Below are 17810 nucleotides of genomic sequence, written 5' to 3'. Positions count from 1 at the left end.
TACTTTGAGTTCATGCAGATCCCTTAAGAACTAGCATCGAACAAGTTATGCTAGTTTGGAGCACTTCAAATTTCAATACTTGTAATCATTTTTTTTCCCCCACGGCCTCTTTTGTGTAAAAGAAAATTTGTTGTTGCAAAAGTGCAAACTGTTTCTTTGTTGTACTTTGTGAATTTGCAAACTTTACTTTGGATTCTTCAGTTACAGTTAGCGGGATCCAAATTTGGGCCGATATGAATGACAAGAAGCTGTGAACTAATACAAAAGTTTCAACCTTTGATACGCCTTAATGCAAGGTAAGCCAACAACCTATATCCTACGAACATTAGAAGCAAGATTCCCACACTCAGTTCAGGGCTAATTTGCCCTGCAATGTCTTGATCAATAAACTTGCAGCTAACTCTATTACTAATTCCATGGTGTGATGAGCAACCCAACATTGACGAAATTGTCTTGCCTTGGCCGTATTGGACGTTAATAAACAGCTTATAGCTGTAATATGTTGTAGAAATATATTTGATCCATGCCACGCATGATGGCACCTTATGCACATAGTACCCTCCTGTTAGAACAAATGCTAGCATTGTGACAGTAACTATGGTTGAAGCCTGTTTGGCATCCATGATTGCTGCTCCTAATGCAAGGCCAAGCCCCTGAGAGACGAGTACGTAGCCAAGAAGAACCAACATTGTCAAAAGAAATGCGACCAAATCGGGTTTCAATCCAGCCATCCAGTAAGCCATAACAAGGAAAACTGTGGGAAGAATGAGCTCCATTGGGAGGTCACCGATTATCCGTGCCATGAAATAGGAAGATAAAGTGTACATACCAGAAGCACGCTCTTTCATAAAGATTGCACGTTCTTGGGGAAAAGCAAATGCTGCATTAAACGATGGCAAGACACCCCAAAAGATGGAAATGAAAAAGAGGAGACCAAGGCGGTCTTGGATATGTCGATAATCCGAATGCCACCACATTAAACCGGCTAACATTGCAGCAGTGATTACTTGGAAGACTCTGAGAGTGTTGAAAGATTCATGCTTTCTTTCTTTGAGGCTTCTCTCGAGTAGAATGCTGAATTGATTGAACCAAGTAGAAAGGTCAACTCTGTTGCTATTCCTGTGTTCTTTGAAACTACGGCTTCCCATCAATTGGGTGTCTTTTGCTGAAACAGTTGTGATATCCATGCAAGCAGCTTTTACTTTTGGAGCCAACAGGGTGTTGTAAGAAGTGATCAGAGTTTGCTTAATGTTTGGCCTCTCTCTTTCGCTTATGCCGTCAAGTTTACACACACCTGAAACATATAGAAAAAAGTTTAGGATCTACTCAACAAATAAGTAATTTCAGTACTGGTCATTTTTTTCCAACTGAAAACAAAAACAATATATGAATTTGACAAAAATAGTACATAAGTTTAACAAAATCTTCGTATTTAATGTGTTAATACTATAATTTTCATGTTTTATATAAATTTGATATAAAATAGACAAATACAAATATATGAATTGTGAGATGTTACGCTTTATGTGTTCTTTAAAATAGACAAACAAAAATATACGAAATATCAAATCTAAACACATAAATTAAAATTTGAGCAAGATATTAAAAATGTATTTGGAATTCCAATCCTAAAGTATGACTTTAGGAGTTACTTGAAATCATAAAGTAAAAGGAATTTATATTTAATGCATTGTTAGTTAGTGTGTAGATTTTATACACTATTAGTGAATCAGATGATGATAATTTACTAATAAAATAAATTAAATGATGGCATCTCATTAATAAATTTTTTTTTAATTTAATTTGTGAACATTTATTTCAAGGGTTGATATTATCTTATTAATGAAGTGTTGCCATCTGATTCATTAATGATATATAAAATCTATATATTGATAGTTTATCAAATATAAACTCAATAATATATAAGCCAATGGTATTTCTTAAAGCAAAATAACTGCCTCACTGTTCCTAGATCAGGACCTTCAGAATATATAAATTTATCAGTAGTGTGAAGAAAAGGAACCCAGAGGATATGCCCTAACATGTAAGATATGGATGAACATGAGTTGAATCAAGCACTTAAAATAGTGTTCGAATTTTAAACAGATCAAAAGATTAAATAATTAAAAAAAGCTGGCCGAGTGGGGTTTGATTTCCTTTATAGCAAAAAAGTAAAAGAAGTAAGAAAGTCACAAACACAAAATCTTGTTTTAGAAACATTATCACCACCCACTAAGGTACTTCCAAACAAACTTTGAAAACTAATACTAAGAACATGATAGACCCCATTGAATTAGCCACGAGGACAAAGGCACAAAAGTTGAAAAAAGGGCCACGTTGTTGAGATTTAGACACGATCTAACACATGACCTCAGGTACACGTAATTTGTTAAAGTTAATTGTTGGATTCAATTTAATTTTTTTAATAAGATATAGTGTTATGAATTTTTAAAATTCAAATTAAATTTGAATTAAATTTTTGGTTGGAATTCTTTTGAATTTATTTTTTATATTATTTTAATAATTTTTAATATATTTAAACAAATTTATATATAAAATAATTATTTTATTTTATAATAATTTTTAAAAAATAAAAACTATATAATAAAAATATATAATTTAATTCGATTACAATATTTTTAGTTTTTTTTTTTCAATTTAAAATTTGATTTGAATGTAATAAAAAAAATTTAATATTTAAACTTAAATCAAAAAAAATAAAATATCAATCCAAATCAAATTTAACATTATAATTTCTAATTTTTTCAATTTTTATTCTCGCACCTACGATGTACATAGGCTTCCATGTATTATAAAAGGTTAAAGAGTATTGATAACAATGTTATCATATATGCATACTACTCTCCTTCTATATTACTCTCTTTATTTCTTAACCTTCTCTTCTTTCTCCTCTAAAATATCTACCACTTTGAGCGTCAAAACGCGTTTCGAAATCCTAATTCAGACGTCTCTTGACCTTTCTCTTCTCTTTGACAAGTTCAACAGGTTTATCAGCTAATTAAGCTTCTAGTGGATTTACTCTCACCAATCCCATACCTTGACACTATTTCTTCATAGGTTGGTGATGGGACAAATGAATATTTTATGTAGGAATAAGTGACATGTACCAACAAGAAATGAACAGCACAGAAAAAGCTAAGATTAAAGCTGACCAGTGTTGGTGGTATGGTAGGAGTCCACTCAGGTTGGTGCTGCCCTGCCATTATGGTTGGGCCACCACTCACTGCAACTTTTCCACCCTTTTATGACTTTGGGTGTATGAACGATGCAAACAATCCAAATACGTGTTCCTCTTCAAACATATCCTATGTTTAGCGAAAAAGTTGGGTTTAAAGAGAAAAGAAAGAATGAAACAAACTACTTGAGAAACGGTGGTCAGATCAATTTAATAATAAGAGCAAAAGTCAAGTTGCGACAAGTGTAACACTGGAACAAGACAGCCTAGCAGACCAACACAGCAATTATTTGATAAGCTAGAGTGAGAATTATTGGCTTGAAATCACCTAGCAACTAGGGATGACATGAGATACGGATTGAAGCTTGGAGAAATTTCACCCTTGAACAAATTCATATGTTAAGATAAATCCAATTTATATGCAACAACTAAACTAAACTGTGTTCTTATAAAAATAGCTTAATTGTTTTTGGTATGCAATTGCAGCCTCTAAGGATGTTTCTCTCGCCTGAAAGGATATGATGAAATGTCGCCGCCCAGGTCCTCCCAATTATTGCATAGAAGTCAAATCATTTTCCTGCTCATGTTAAATCATATTCAATTGGAATAGATGTGATCCTTTAGATGAAAGGATACCGTCCATACTCCTCAGGAGAGATAGGACTCTAAGGTCCCACGACTCAGGCTTGTAATCTACTTTCCTTCCCAGAATTTAGCCGTAACCAAAGGAGAGGGATATCCGGATAGGTTTTGGGGAGGGGGGGCTTACTCCATTGACAATCCTACTCTGGAAAATGATTGGTGGAAGAATATGTCAAACTAGGTAGCTAACATTCATACTACTTAGGATAATGCTTAATATTATGCCCTCAAAAAAAGGGCATGACATCATACAAAAGTCTTATAGTCATACATTATTTATTTTGTAGTGACACCATGCTCCCTAAAATGAAGGGCTAAGTCCACATGCAACAGCTTATTAAAAATTTTTTTTTATTTTTATAAAAAAATAGTTTAAAAATAAAAAAATTATAAATTTTAGAATTTAAACTTTAAATTTAATATTATTTTTAAAAAATAATTACACGAATAAATTAAAATAAACTTTAATTCGATTTTATTAAAAACATTGAAGTGGCAACATGCCACACTCAATGGGGGCAGACCATTGAAACACTTTATGAGGATTAAGATTTAAGAATTTCAAGTCGTTGTTTTCGCTAAAGACCATATGTGGCAGAAAATAATTAATGAAAACATCAGTAGGACTCATGGTGTGTCCCAGTGATACTTTAAAACCAATTATGCCACTTAATCAACTGAGAGAATGCAACAATTGTATGCCAGTTGATCTTGTCTTAATTATGGAAAGTTGTTTTTTGTTTATGGTTTTTCCCCGTGGACCAAGTGGCCAATATGCTCTTTTGGAAAATTCATCGGATTGTTGAAAGTAAGTTGAAAACTTTGTTTCACTGCCTTCTTTCATAGTTAACCAAACAAACACCAAGAAAACGTCTTCAAAATGAAACCCAGAAAAGGATCGAGAAAAAGAACAGAGAGCCTAGTCATTCATTCGAGTTTAACTCAGCTGAATATATAAAAGAACGCAACAGCAACAAAAACAAAAGTTAAAGCTTACGTACCGTTAGCGAGATCAAGGAGGAAATCCGCAGGATTCATAGGAAAAGACGGTGAGAATCCAACCGACTCATAATAAGCCATTGCTTCACTTCCCTTACCAAAATACAAACTCCTTCCTTCACTCAAAACCAACACTGAGTCAAACATCTGATATACTAGGCTCGACGGTTGGTGCATGGATGTTATTATGGTCTTCCCCTTTTGAGCCAACGACCCCAAAGTCGAAACCAACCGGTGCGCAGCTGTCGAGTCCAAACCCGACGTTGGTTCATCGAGAATCAACAGACTAGGGTTTATAAGCATTTCATGGGCTATACTCACTCTTTTCCGTTCTCCACCCGAAATACCACGTATAAAACTGTTCCCAATGATTGTTTTTTCACATTTCGATAATCCCAACTCGGATAAAACCATTTCAGCCACTGAAATCTTCTCTTTTTTGGTCAATGTTTTGGGTAACCTTAAAAGGGAGCAAAACACTAAGGTTTCACGAACAGTCAAGTGAGGGTAAAGGACATCATCCTGGGTGACGAATCCGGTGCGTTTTGCGATTTGTTTAGTGGGTTTTTTGTTGTTAGCAAGGATAGTTCCGGAGAAGCCATTGCCTTGTTGGAGTCTCCCAGCTAAGGCATTGAGGAGAGTAGATTTTCCGCTGCCTGAAGGACCAAGGATAGCCAAGATTTCTCCTGGTGAAACCACGCCCGTGATATTGTTCAAGATTGTTTTTTCTTCGATCGTACCCATTGATCTTTGATCAGACGGTGGTGTTGATCCATGGCTGAACATGCGTTTAATGCTGCTACCTTGACTGTTGGTTTGCTGTATCTTCACCTTGTAGCACACGTCAATGAACTGCATGAACAAAAAATATATATTATACTATATGATTCTTAAAAAATGAAACGAGTCAACATTTTGTTGACTCGGGTAGTTTAACAAACTGAACTCACTGGCCTTGAGAGTGATAGGATAAGAGGAAGACATTAAAGATGGGAGTTGGTCACGCAAATCTCGAGAACTATCTTTTGAATGAACTGCACCGTCCCCCTTGGGATTGTCTACACCACCAAAACGCGGCATTGCTTTCCCTTTTTCCTTTGTTTGGCTTCTTTAATTTTCTTTCTTGGTGAAGGAAAAGGAAAAGGAAATTTTGTGGCAGAAGGTGAGAAAGTGAAGAGTGAAAGACTGAAGAAGAAAGGTCGGGGGTATTTATGTAGGTAAAAAGGTGAAGGAAGTGGGTGCCACGTTAAAGAGTATTGCCCATAGGAAGAAGTGCTAGTTGGCAGAAGACGTGACATTTGGCAGATTGTGCAGATTGGTTCATGGGAAGTGCGTTGCTGGGAGCCGCTATCCCTTTCCCAAAACCCAAGTATCTTTTTTCCTTCTCCTTCTCTCTTCCTCTTCCTTAATAAAGAAAAATATATATATTTAAATAATTATGTATTCTTATTATATAAAATATTAAATTTTTTATATTTATATTATATTTTATATAAAAATTATATATTATAATTATTGATATAAAAATATAAAATATATATTTTTAATTTTATTAAATTTATATATAATAATTATTAAAATTTTAAATTATATTATTTTATATTTTATTTTTAAATTATATTTATATTATATTATTATATAATATTTTAAATTATCAAATATACATAGAAATTGGAAAGGAAATTGCTGCATACCAACCGAAAAAGTCCATTGAAACTTTGATGGGAGACTGAGTGCAGAGTGTTAGGGGAAGCAATTATTACTTACCAAGAATATACTCAATTTTATCTCAAAGAAAACTATTAAAGCCTTATTTAGCATTCCTTAAAATTATTTTTTATCGAAAAGTTTTTGACTTATCTCAATGATAAATAATAAATAATAATAATTTTTTAGTTTAAAATTTGCTTTATAACCCAAATTAAAAAAATTCAACAAATACTTTTAATATTATATTATTTTATATTTTTAATATTTTTATTATTTTATGCATATTTTTTAGATATTTTAATTATTTATAATATTTTTTTATAATAATATTAAATACTTAAATTTTTAACCACATTTTTTACCAATATTTTAAAGGTATTTTTTTAAATTACAAAAACAATGCTAAATTAGCTGTAAGATATTTTGGATTTCTTTTAGTAAAATACAAAAGGGACAAAATTTATTGGGATTTTCAAAGTTTGAAAGTCTTTGAAGTGAAGGTCTTCTTATCACTTGCTAACAGCTGGTCTCGAATTTGTTGGTGACCACACGTTAATTTGATCATATATTTCAAAGTTTGAAAATCTTTCTAATTACAGAATTTGGCCCTTAGAAGGATTGAAGAGGTTCAAAGTGTTGATTATAGTGATTAACATCAATAGGTCACGCGATTAATTATAGAGCGATGAGATCAGTGGAATATTTCATGAAGTTTTAGCTATACAAAATTTTGACCCTTCTTAAAGGGATATTATTTTTTTTATATTTAAAATTGTCAATAATAAAATTTGATTATTAAAATTAAAATTTTAATATTTAAAAAAAATTCAAAATAATAACGATTCGATTCGGATCAAATTTGATTTAATTTTTAAGATATTATATAATATTATAAAATTTTAAAATTTGATCCAAATTTGAATTAAATTTTCATTTAATTCAATCCATATTAAATTAAATTTTATCAGTTTGATTTTATTAGAGTTATTAATTTTTATTTTTTAATTTTTTTAATTTTTATATATTATTTTAATATAAAATTTTAATAATTTAATAGATTTTGATATAAAATTATTTTTTTATTTTATAAAAATTTAAAAATATATATAAAAACTAAAAAATATATATAATTTAATTTGATTCAATTTTTTGTTAAATTTTTTTATTCAAAATTCAATATAATTTAATATATACATTTAATATCAAAATTTGATTTGAACCACATAAGAAAAAAATTAATATGAATTGAACCAAATTGAGTATTACAATTTCAAATAAATTTTGTGATTTTTTTATCACCCCTAACAGAGTATATGAGTGTTGACCTTCAAAGAATAATTCAAAGATTTTAATTTGAGATTTCAACTTGGATATACAATCTTTAGATTAAACATGGTAAAAAAAAATTTTTTCTTCAATCTTCCACTTGCAGTTTATTATTGAAGAAAGTCCTTGGATAATTTTTGGTCACGATTTGACAGACAGAAGGTGGCAACCTGATTTTAGACTAAGTTTTGCCTCCATTGATTCAACAGGGTTGTGGATTCATTTTTCTTATTAATAATGTATAAATAGTATTGATTAGGACTTTCAATTTCAAAATTAAAATGTTTTTTAATAAATTCTTAAATTTATCTTTTAATTTAAAAAATAGTTATATAATAAATTAATAATATAAAAATTAAACTATCACTCAAGCATCAGCTAAATCAAATCACATATCACATAATTAAATAAAAAAAATCTAATTAAGTCATGCATTGCATGGTTTAGAACCTAATTAAAAAAATTTAATGAACAAACTAATTAAACAAACCGTCATATAATAAAATTTAAGTATTAGACTTAATCAAGATTAATTCTTCTTTGTCATTTTGAGATACAGCCTCATTGACAAATTTTCAAATATTTATTTCGATTTGAAATCACACGTAATTAAAATCTGTTAAATGTTTTGGAAATAAAACAAGGAACTAGAAATCAAAAAAGAAAATTTGAGTCAGTAGCTACTCAATGAATATAATGATTAATTTCTAGAATCGAGAAATAAAAAAAAAATTAAAATTTCATAAATTTCGTCATATATGTAGATGAATATATTGTGTTTGCACTACACGAAAACAAATCACCAACGACAGAAATTTAACAACGAAATATGAATGAATGTATTAAACATGTCATTTGATGTGTAAGATCATATCCCCTAGCTAGGAGTGGGTTGATTTGATAGCATATATGATCCACCTAAATGCAAAGTTAAATATCATTCAGTGAACGAGTTGTTGGATGTCTGGAAGGTCATCATTGGTCTTAGGAAGGATCGATGGTTTATGGGAGGAAAGCATCATTATGTTCACCAATGTGTCAAATTAGGACTTTGAGTTGGGTGGCCGACACTTGCCAGAGTTTAATGGTACCTAGGTATACCCAAAAGAAAATTGTTTTTACCTATATGATTAAATATCTTTCTTTCTCAAGCTAAATATCAAAACATATGCACTAGGGTTAATGAGTCCAAAATAAAATTAAGAAATTTAAGATATATTAAAAACAATTAATTCATAGCATCGTATAGACTCAAGTACTTCTAAAATTCTTGAGGCATGGCTCATTTAGCCTCTTGTGTGACACGGCCGGTGATTCCATCGAAGGACTTGTCATAAAATTACTTACAGAGATATTCATATTGTTTGAGTTTTTTTTATTATTATTATTAAATATTTTCAAACTCGGCAATTTTTAATATTAAATTATTATTATTGATGAAATTTTTTAAAAGAATTTTTAAAACTGTATATGAATAGTTTAAATTTCAATCAATGGTTTAAAGTAATAATTAAATTAGAGTTGAAAAACTATTAGATTAACATTTCGAATTAATATAATATTTATGGGACATTAGTAGTATAAAAGTATCTCATGTGTGAAGATGAAAGACGGTCTAACTTTTATTGCATTTATTCATCATACATTGCATAAGAAGTATAATAATAACTAATTAATTCGTAAGTTGATTGATTTATTTGATTTAAATTATTTATTTTTTATATGAAATTAAATATTTAATTATGATTATACTTATTCATGTACCAGTACTCCATCAAGAAATAAAACAGGTGTAATTCTTCACAAGAGCATTAGGTTTAAGATTCGAATTATAAAATAAATTATAATGAAGAAAAATATCAAGAAAAGGAGCAGTCATTGGGTTGGGGCAAAGCCTAAAAGGGGAAGAACTGATGGAGTTAGAAGAAGTTGCCCATCCAAAGTCCACAAGCCCTATTTAATTAGGGTCAGGCCAGGTCTTTTTGAACTTTAATCTTATTAATTGATGATTGATATTAAGGCTAATAATTTAAAATATGATATGATGATATAATATGAAAAAAATATAAATAAAAAATATAAAAATGATATAATTTAAAATTTTAGTAAAATTATAAATAAGTTTAACAAAACTAAAAAAATAGATTTTATATTTTCGTATTGATATAAATTATGACACGTAATTTTTATATAAAATATAATATAAATACATGAATTATTAATATTTTATATGACATAAATATACGAATCATCAAATCTAATTAATATCATAAAAAATGAGAATATATATACATTTATATTTATATACTCTCTCCATCTCAATTTATTTGTTTTATATTGACTTTTACAGAATTTAAGAAAAAAACTTTTGACTCTAACTTATTAATATTAAAATTAAATTTTTTTATAAAATTAAAATTTCATGATTTTTAATGTTAAAAAGTAAAAAAAAAATCATAAAAAATAATTTTAAAATATAAGAAAGTAAGAATTTTAACAGTTAAAAAAAATAAGACATAATCTTGAGACATAAAAAGGGGGGGGGGGGGGCAAAGGGAGTGTATTTTAAAGAAATCTAAAAATATGACTTCACTCTTATTCAAATTTAAGCATTTTCAAACCATTTTTTATTCTTAGATAGCGCTTGTATAAAAAATATGATCTCGTTTGTTCACATTTGTCAAGCCTCATTAATATTACGACAAATTACAAAAATAAATTACATTTTAATAAGTTTTTTGAGGGATTTTTATGTAATTTTGATAATTAAAAAAAATGTAAAACTTTAATTTTTTTTAAATTACCAAAAAAGTTATAATTCCTCTTAAATATTTAATATTTGTTTCAACATTTTATATAATTCTGAAAAATTATAAAAAAAAGTTCTACTTTTTGTAATTCTCATAAATTAAAAAACTACTTTTTACTACCTTTTTTTTCATTTTATTTTCTTGTAATTTTGTAAAATTATAAAAAATTCTACTCTAATAATTTTTTTATTTCACTTCCCATAATTTTATTAAATTTACAGAAAAAAACTACTTTTAATAATTTCTTTTTCTACTTTTATGACAAATTACAAAAAAAAAAAAAAAATTGCCAAGGATTTATGGTCATGAAAACTTCATGGTATACAACATGTCCTCAGCATCTTATGATGTTGTTCAACCTGTTACTGATCCAATCTCTAAGCTAGCAGCTGTGCATCATGTTTCTCAAGCTATCAAATCTCTCAGAAGGATGCGCCAACTGCAAACCCTTGAACCAGAGTTTTACAACCAGGTTATTGGTATTACTGATCTGCTACCTACATGAATTTTTCTGTTTGTGCTTGTGGTGATGCTGATTGCATTGAAGTTTGTGATATTGGAGAATGGCTTCCAACATCCAAACTGGACCACAAGTTGTGGAAACTTGTTCTGGTACTTGGGGAATCGTATTTGGCACTTGCTCAAGCCTGCAAGGAGGATGGTCAATTGCATCAAGCTTTGAAGATAGTGGAATTAGCTTGTTCTGTTTATCGATAGTGGAAAACGCCATCTGAAGTTGTGAAGGAAGTACAAAGGCTCAAGAAGAAGCTGGGCCAGTATAATCATAACTTTTGTTCATGTTTCTTGGTGAATTGTAGCTGCCAAAGTGAAAGGGGTCAGGCGGTCAGTAGTGGTAATAGTGCAAGCAGCAATGGTGGAGATACACATGCAGTAACTTATTACAGCAGAAAACATTGCAAGAGATAGCGTGGTAAGAATGGTCCTAACTCAATTTTGGGAGACAATGAAGATAATAATGGCCATCAAAAAGTAAAGAATAGACAAGTTCAAGATAATGTACAGCTCCAGCGCATTGTAGATAGTGACAACATCAGAAGAGCTTCTACTGCTATATAACGGATGACCCTGGAGTAAATTCAATGGAAACTACGAATTCTAAAAGAGTGAAGGCTTCATTTGAAATGTACGACAAAAAGCCCAAAGTGACCATTGAAAATGAAATTGCTTTAGAAGAAATTCGCAAATTAAAGATGGTGGCACATTCAAGTACCTTAGGAATACTGTAGTTGCAGATGCAGAACACAATCTCTCATCCTTCTTGAGCTGTTAGGAAGAATCAATAAAGGCTTTGGGGTGAACTTCCTTCTGGTTCAGCAGATTTACAGTCCGTATTAAAAAGGAAAGGATGGGTTTAAGGAACTAAGTTGCAACAGGCTTGAGCTGAAAGAGTTAAACAAAGCTGAACTTGCATTCGCAGATGCAATAAATGCATTCAAAGAAGCTTTGTACTACACTCAGATACTGTAATTTGGGTCATGGCAGACGTGCATTAGCTGAAGAGATGGTGACAAAGATAGAAGGTCTGTGAATCACTCAGATATTATGGGGCAGCGAAGTCTGAAATGAATGGTATAGTGGAAGAGGCAGACTCTGGCTCTGAGTCAAACCGGCAGAAGAATGAAGTCTATAGACAGTTTGCTCATACATATCTGAGGCTTGGGATGCTTTTAGCGAGAGAAGATGTAACTGCTGAGGTTTATGAAAATTGTGCTCTTGAAGAGACTTCTATGCCATGACAAAGAAGAGCAAGGAAAGAGTTGAGAAATCATGAAATAACAGCCAATGAGGCCATTAGGGAGGCATTGTCAATGTATGAATTAGTGGGTGGATTACGTAGGCAGCAGGCAGCTTATGCTTTTTTTCAGCTTGCATGTTACCAAAGAGATTGCTACTTGAAATTTCGGGCTCCGGATCATAACAAAAGTGGCTTGCCTAAGGGTGAGAATCGCATTCACCAGAGGGTCAAGCAATAAGCTTCCTTGGCTGATAGGAACTGGCAAGATATTGTTGCATATTTCATAAGATTTTGTTGTATTTTATGGATGGAGGCAGTAACATATAGCAGCAATCATTGTTCTCGGATGGATGATGATACAGAGGACATTGAAAATATTGTTGATTCAACTTGGTTTATTGCTTCTGCATCTTACTGCTCTTTGTTCTTGTCTGGGATTCTCTTATGGCAGCCAAATAATGATATTGGAAAAGGTTGTCAAGTGCAATGATCAAGACGTATTCTCATGGATGATCTACACTGCTTGTTTTTCATCGGTTTAACCGTTTTGCTCTCCTTGGCTGTTGCGTTGGTCAAATTCCAGAGGAATGTACTCAATTTCAGATTGTGAGATGTGCCACCAGCCAAGTTGTTTGATAAACCCGCCCCGTTGGTGTGGCTTTTGCTAGTATTAATTTATTTACGTGTTTAGATGCTTTCTTCTTTTTTTTTTTTTTTTTAATTAAAAACAGAACTTTGTCGCCAACTGAGTTCAGCTCGGATCACATGAGTATGCTGCAACAGGAGGTTGACATGGTTCGAGATGTAATGTTCTCCCGCGGGTAAGTATGCTGTAGGTAGGGTGTAATCCTGTCGAGTCTATACAATAACAATAAGAAACTTGAGTCATCTCATTGTTCGTAATTCAATTCAAGTTAAATTAAATTTTAATTTTTATATTTAAATTTGATTTAAAATAAAAATCAAATTATTTGAATTCATTTAATTATGTTTGTTGATAGAATAAAAAGTAAATTAAATTTTTTTATTTACTTTTAAATTTGATTATTTATGTTAAATTTTAAATTTAAACTCGAATTTATATATATAAAAATAAAATAATAATTTTTTATTTAAAATATATATTAAAATATAAAAAATTAATTAAATTCATGAATTATTCAAATCAAATATTAAAATATTTGAATTCGGTTCGTAAATTATTCAAATTAAATATTAAAATATTTAAATTCGATTTATTTAATAAATCGAAACGATTGAATTTGAGCATAATTTAATAATAATTAATTTAAATTTAAATTTTAGACTCTGAATATCCTATTAACATTAATGTATTATTTATGTCTTTAACTGGATCGGGTGGGATTAATGGTAAATTAAAAATTCCAAAAAAAAAAAAAAAAAACACATAACCTTGTCTTCCATTTTGGTTTCGAACCAACCAAGGTAGTAATATTCCATTTCTTGGACCCCAGTAATAAACTAAAACGTCATTTTTAACATATTTATCAAGAAAAAAAATCCATTAGTTTCTATTACTAGATTTGGCTGCGATTTTTATAAAAAGTGTTGATGGAGTAGAGTTGTTTTAAAAATGTTGTAAAGAAAAGTTAAAATAATTTTTGATAAATTTGATATAGAAATGCTGTAATATGTTAAAAGTTTATTTGATACTATTTTTATATATGTTTAATAAAAAAATCAATTTTATTAAATTAAATCATAAGTTTTAAATGAAAAATAAATAAAATTAAAAGATATTTGTGTTAATTAAAATAAAAATAAATAAAATAAATAAAAATGAATAAAATAAAATAAAAATAAAATATATAATTTTTTTATAATTTTGTAAACTATTAAAGAGATGAAAATAAAATAATTAATATCGTAGCTTAAAAATAACATAGGAACTTTAGTTTAGGATAAAATTTATATAAAGTTTTATAAGTTAAATTAGTGAAATTTCATATTAAAATAAGTAAATAAAAACTTTAATAAAAAATTTAAATTGATAAATTAATAGAGTTTAATATGAAATTTAATAATATGTAAAAAAATTATTAAAAATAATATTTATAATTCAAATTTAATTGATACTTATTCAACGATAAAAATTTTATTAGTTTTATGTTAAAAATGTCTATTTAACAAATATATCAAAATTTATTAAAAATTTTTATATTATACGCAGTTGATTTATCTAATAAAATTTTTTATTTTATTGATTTTAATTTTTAATTTTAATTTTTATTTACTTATTTTTTTTAAAATTTTTAATAACTTTACTTATAAAATTTTATATAATAATTTTAATTTTTATTAACTCATTTCTAATAAAAAATTTTAACAACTTTATTTATAAAATTTTATATAAGTCTTTTTCTTTCAATTCAACCCTAATATTTATGCATTTTATTGCATAGTAAGTTAGTAACTGAATTATTTGATATTTATTTATTTAAAAAATGAGTTAAAAATTTTTAAATAAAAAAATACAAAAATACGTTTGTGCAAGCGGAGTTATCGAAGCACGAAGCCGACACGTAATGGAAAAATGGGATAAATACAAACATTTTAACTTAATGGCTAAGTATGCAGAAAAATCAAAATTCTTCGAAGCCTGAAATCTTCTTAATTTTTAAGAGTCTATAAAAAGGGGAAAGGCAGAGCCAAAACAGATCCTTGCTATGCGGAAATTTATATTTCTGATTTTCTTCTGTTCGATAATAGGTTTGATTGATATGGCTGAATCTGGAGATCCATCAAAATCATCATCATCGGCGGCGGTCCACATCGTTTACACCGAGAAGCCTCAGGATGAGCAGCCTGAAGCCTACCACATCCGAACCCTCGCCTCCGTACTCGGCAGCGAGGAGGCTGCTAAGGAGGCGTTGATATACAGTTACAAGACGGCTGCCAGCGGTTTCTCCGCCAAGCTGACTCCTGAACAGGTTGCAGAAATGTCAAGTGAGTGCCTTTTTTTACCCTAATTTTAGGAATTAGGATGAGCTCGCAAACATGAAAAATTAAGTATAATTTTATTGTTATATATATTTATTTCGTGATGATTTTTTTTAGGTATTAGGGCCAAAAAATTCTTAAAAAATTCAATAATTGTTAAGCCCCTAATATTTTATTACAATCAAAATCTTCTATTTGGAATCAATTGAACCATTAAACATTTATTTTCACTCAATTTAACCCTTGTAAAACTGTTTTCACTCAATTAAACCCTTGATTGGATGGACACAGTTATATAATTTTCCTCTAGTATGGACTCAATTGATGAAAATAGATGTTTGAAGGTTTAATTGATTGCAAAAAAAAAAAAAAAAAGGGTTTGGATGATTAGTGAATTTTAGTTTAGGGTTTTTTTATACCCTTTTGCTTTTTTTTTTTTTTTTCATGCTTTTAGTTTTTCTCAGGAAAGTATGCCTTTGCTTTGTGAATTAGTAATCTTTTATCATTAAAATGAAAATACCAATACATAAACGGAGTTCAATTTTTAATGCAATCCATCATTGAGGAATAATAATCTCCAAAAGAACATCCCAACTGTTAGAATTTAAGACTTCAAACTTGAAAGTTTAATCTTGGGTGATTTACTTATCTCTTTTTGTGTAGTTTTAAACTCAAATGACTAGAAAATCATTGAGAACTGTCAGAATGTAGTAGCATATTTATGAAAAAGATCTTGAGGTTTTGCATGGAGCATCCTCGGGATGATGAAGAATTCAATGCATAACCAAAAGAAAAAAAAAACTTGTAATGAGAGGCAGCCATTTAGTTGCTTGATGCATGATTTTCTAAAATTATTGAATTGAGTTTGTTTTCTCCTTTGTTACAAAGTTCTTGAACGGATTTTTACTTTTAACATGTGTAAGATGTTTAGAAATCTCAAATAAGTAATTTTTTTTTCTAAGTTACAATGTATTACCACTCAGTTCATAGAAATACAACTTATAAACTGCTTGGTCTTCTATTTCCCATTTTTTGCTATTCTATCTTTGAAGGTCATACTTTCTATATTTTTTCCAGTACCACCAATCTCTTGTGAATTGCTAATGCATTATAATTAAAAAGTCTTTTGTTTTCTAGATGTCTTTGCCTTTTTATTTTTGTCTTTTGGTTGAGGAGCCTTTTGTGGTTCAAGGCCTGGCTTGAGCAAATTGTGATGGGATAATGTAAGTTGAGGGTCCGGGATTTGTTTTTTGGGGGTGTCCAGGGGAAATTTTCCTTCAAAAATTTTTTTTTTCCAATCTTTGGAGTGTACATTGACACCCCACCCGACAACATGGATTTGCCTCTGGATAACATGCTTTTATTATTTAGGTTGAGGGCATTTCACTCTTTTCTGTGCCTTCAGGCAATGCTGCTGGATAATTAAAAGATTTAGATTGTGTTAATGGATGTATGTGTCAAAAAATGAGAAAGCTCTCTGCTAGTTATTTATGTATTAATAGAAGGAATATTCAGGTATAAGGCTCGAAGAGAATGCTTGACACTTTTCAATAGAAGAGGAAAATAAATTTAGAAAGAAAAGTTAGGTACAAATGATGCTGCATTGAGTTATTGTGATTTGGCATGGTGTCTAGGTTTTGCCTGGCAGATTGGTTTTGTTGTGAGATGGAATCATAGAAAGCCTGGTATAACATCAGGCTAGGCCTTTCTAGTTAATTGTTGCATATACCTTTTTTTCTTGAACATAGAAGTTCTCATTTTAAGTTGCCATATTAGAACATTCAGTATGATAATAATTTGATTGCATAATAATTGTTTGTGGCAGAGCAACCCGGTGTTCTTCAAGTTGTCCCGAGCAGGACACTCCAGCTGCATTCTGGACCAGGGAAGCTGCATTAGAGTGCAAGAAACTCTCTTTTATGCTACTAAACAAAAAATTTATCAAAAAACGGTCTGTTGTATAAGGCAATTTGACCTTTGCCCGGCACTCTTTTCTATTGGTGTGTGCTTACTCTTAGTAATATTTCAATCTATTGACTTAACTGGTTTTATATAGTATGATTGGTTTGATGTTAGCTTTGCTATTTACTTATGTGAAAGTTAAAGGTGTGAATGATGAAATTCATTAATGTGGATGATGATTAAAGGGATAATTGATCACAACTTTATTATATGATTCTGTTTTAATCATTTCATCAATCTGGTCAATTTGTTTGATTGAAACTGAGTTGATAGGTTTACTAAAGTTGTTTGGCTAACATGTTAGCATAGAGCGATAAGACATGCTGTGATTGTTTGGCTTTACAAGGTTCCGGTTGATCTGATGGAGTGGTTCGTTCGGAATTTGGATGGATATGGTATTGTTGCAATGAAGGAAGTTGAGTTGGAAGGGTAGGTAGAATGAAAGGAT

The 17810-nt window shown here is 30.0% G+C and overlaps 2 protein-coding genes and 1 pseudogene across 3 annotated transcripts; 2 read left to right on the top strand and 1 right to left on the bottom strand.

Annotated features, from left to right (window-relative positions):
* Window positions 1-251: 251 nt before the first annotated feature.
* On the bottom strand, window positions 252-6028 carry LOC111276736 (ABC transporter G family member 25-like). 2 transcript variants are annotated; one of them, XM_022862510.2, is made up of 3 exons: window positions 5792-6028; window positions 4840-5689; window positions 252-1294 (listed from the first exon to the last, which is right to left on the bottom strand). In XM_022862510.2, exons 1-3 carry the CDS (start codon window positions 5915-5917, stop codon window positions 270-272), a joined length of 2001 nt encoding a protein of 666 aa, XP_022718245.2. In that variant the 5' UTR covers window positions 5918-6028; the 3' UTR covers window positions 252-269. The 2 variants fall into 2 exon arrangements, with proteins under 2 accessions (XP_022718245.2, XP_089619614.1); XM_089763488.1 differs by having other exon boundaries at window positions 5788-6027.
* A 4983-nt stretch (window positions 6029-11011) lies between these two features.
* On the top strand, window positions 11012-13304 carry LOC111277988 (uncharacterized; annotated as a pseudogene).
* A 1738-nt stretch (window positions 13305-15042) lies between these two features.
* LOC111276735 (Proteinase inhibitor, propeptide) lies at window positions 15043-17458 on the top strand. Its single transcript, XM_022862509.2, has 2 exons — window positions 15043-15406; window positions 17226-17458. Exons 1-2 carry the CDS (start codon window positions 15127-15129, stop codon window positions 17297-17299), a joined length of 354 nt encoding a protein of 117 aa, XP_022718244.2. The 5' UTR covers window positions 15043-15126; the 3' UTR covers window positions 17300-17458.
* The last annotated feature ends 352 nt before the right edge of the window (window positions 17459-17810 follow it).

Source organism: Durio zibethinus, chromosome 7, assembly GCF_047325235.1.
Source record: "Durio zibethinus cultivar Kanyao isolate XHJ-2024 chromosome 7, ASM4732523v1, whole genome shotgun sequence".
Lineage (NCBI taxonomy): Eukaryota > Viridiplantae > Streptophyta > Magnoliopsida > Malvales > Malvaceae > Durio > Durio zibethinus.
The sequence above is the reverse complement of the archived record's forward strand: the minus strand, read 5'-3'. Positions and strand labels throughout refer to the sequence as shown.

Excerpts from the sequence above, each read along its gene's own strand:
- LOC111276736 (XM_022862510.2), bottom strand. The coding sequence starts at position 5,917 with ATGCCGCGTTTTGGTGGTGTAGACAATCCCAAGGGGGACGGTGCAGTT. Across the intron at positions 5,690-5,791 it reads CTTATCCTATCACTCTCAAG|TTCATTGACGTGTGCTACAA; the intron begins GCCAGTGAGTTC and ends TTGTTCATGCAG. Across the intron at positions 1,295-4,839 it reads CCTCCTTGATCTCGCTAACG|GTGTGTGTAAACTTGACGGC; the intron begins GTACGTAAGCTT and ends TATATGTTTCAG.
- LOC111276735 (XM_022862509.2), top strand. The coding sequence starts at position 15,127 with ATGCGGAAATTTATATTTCTGATTTTCTTCTGTTCGATAATAGGTTTG. Across the intron at positions 15,407-17,225 it reads ACAGGTTGCAGAAATGTCAA|AGCAACCCGGTGTTCTTCAA; the intron begins GTGAGTGCCTTT and ends TGTTTGTGGCAG.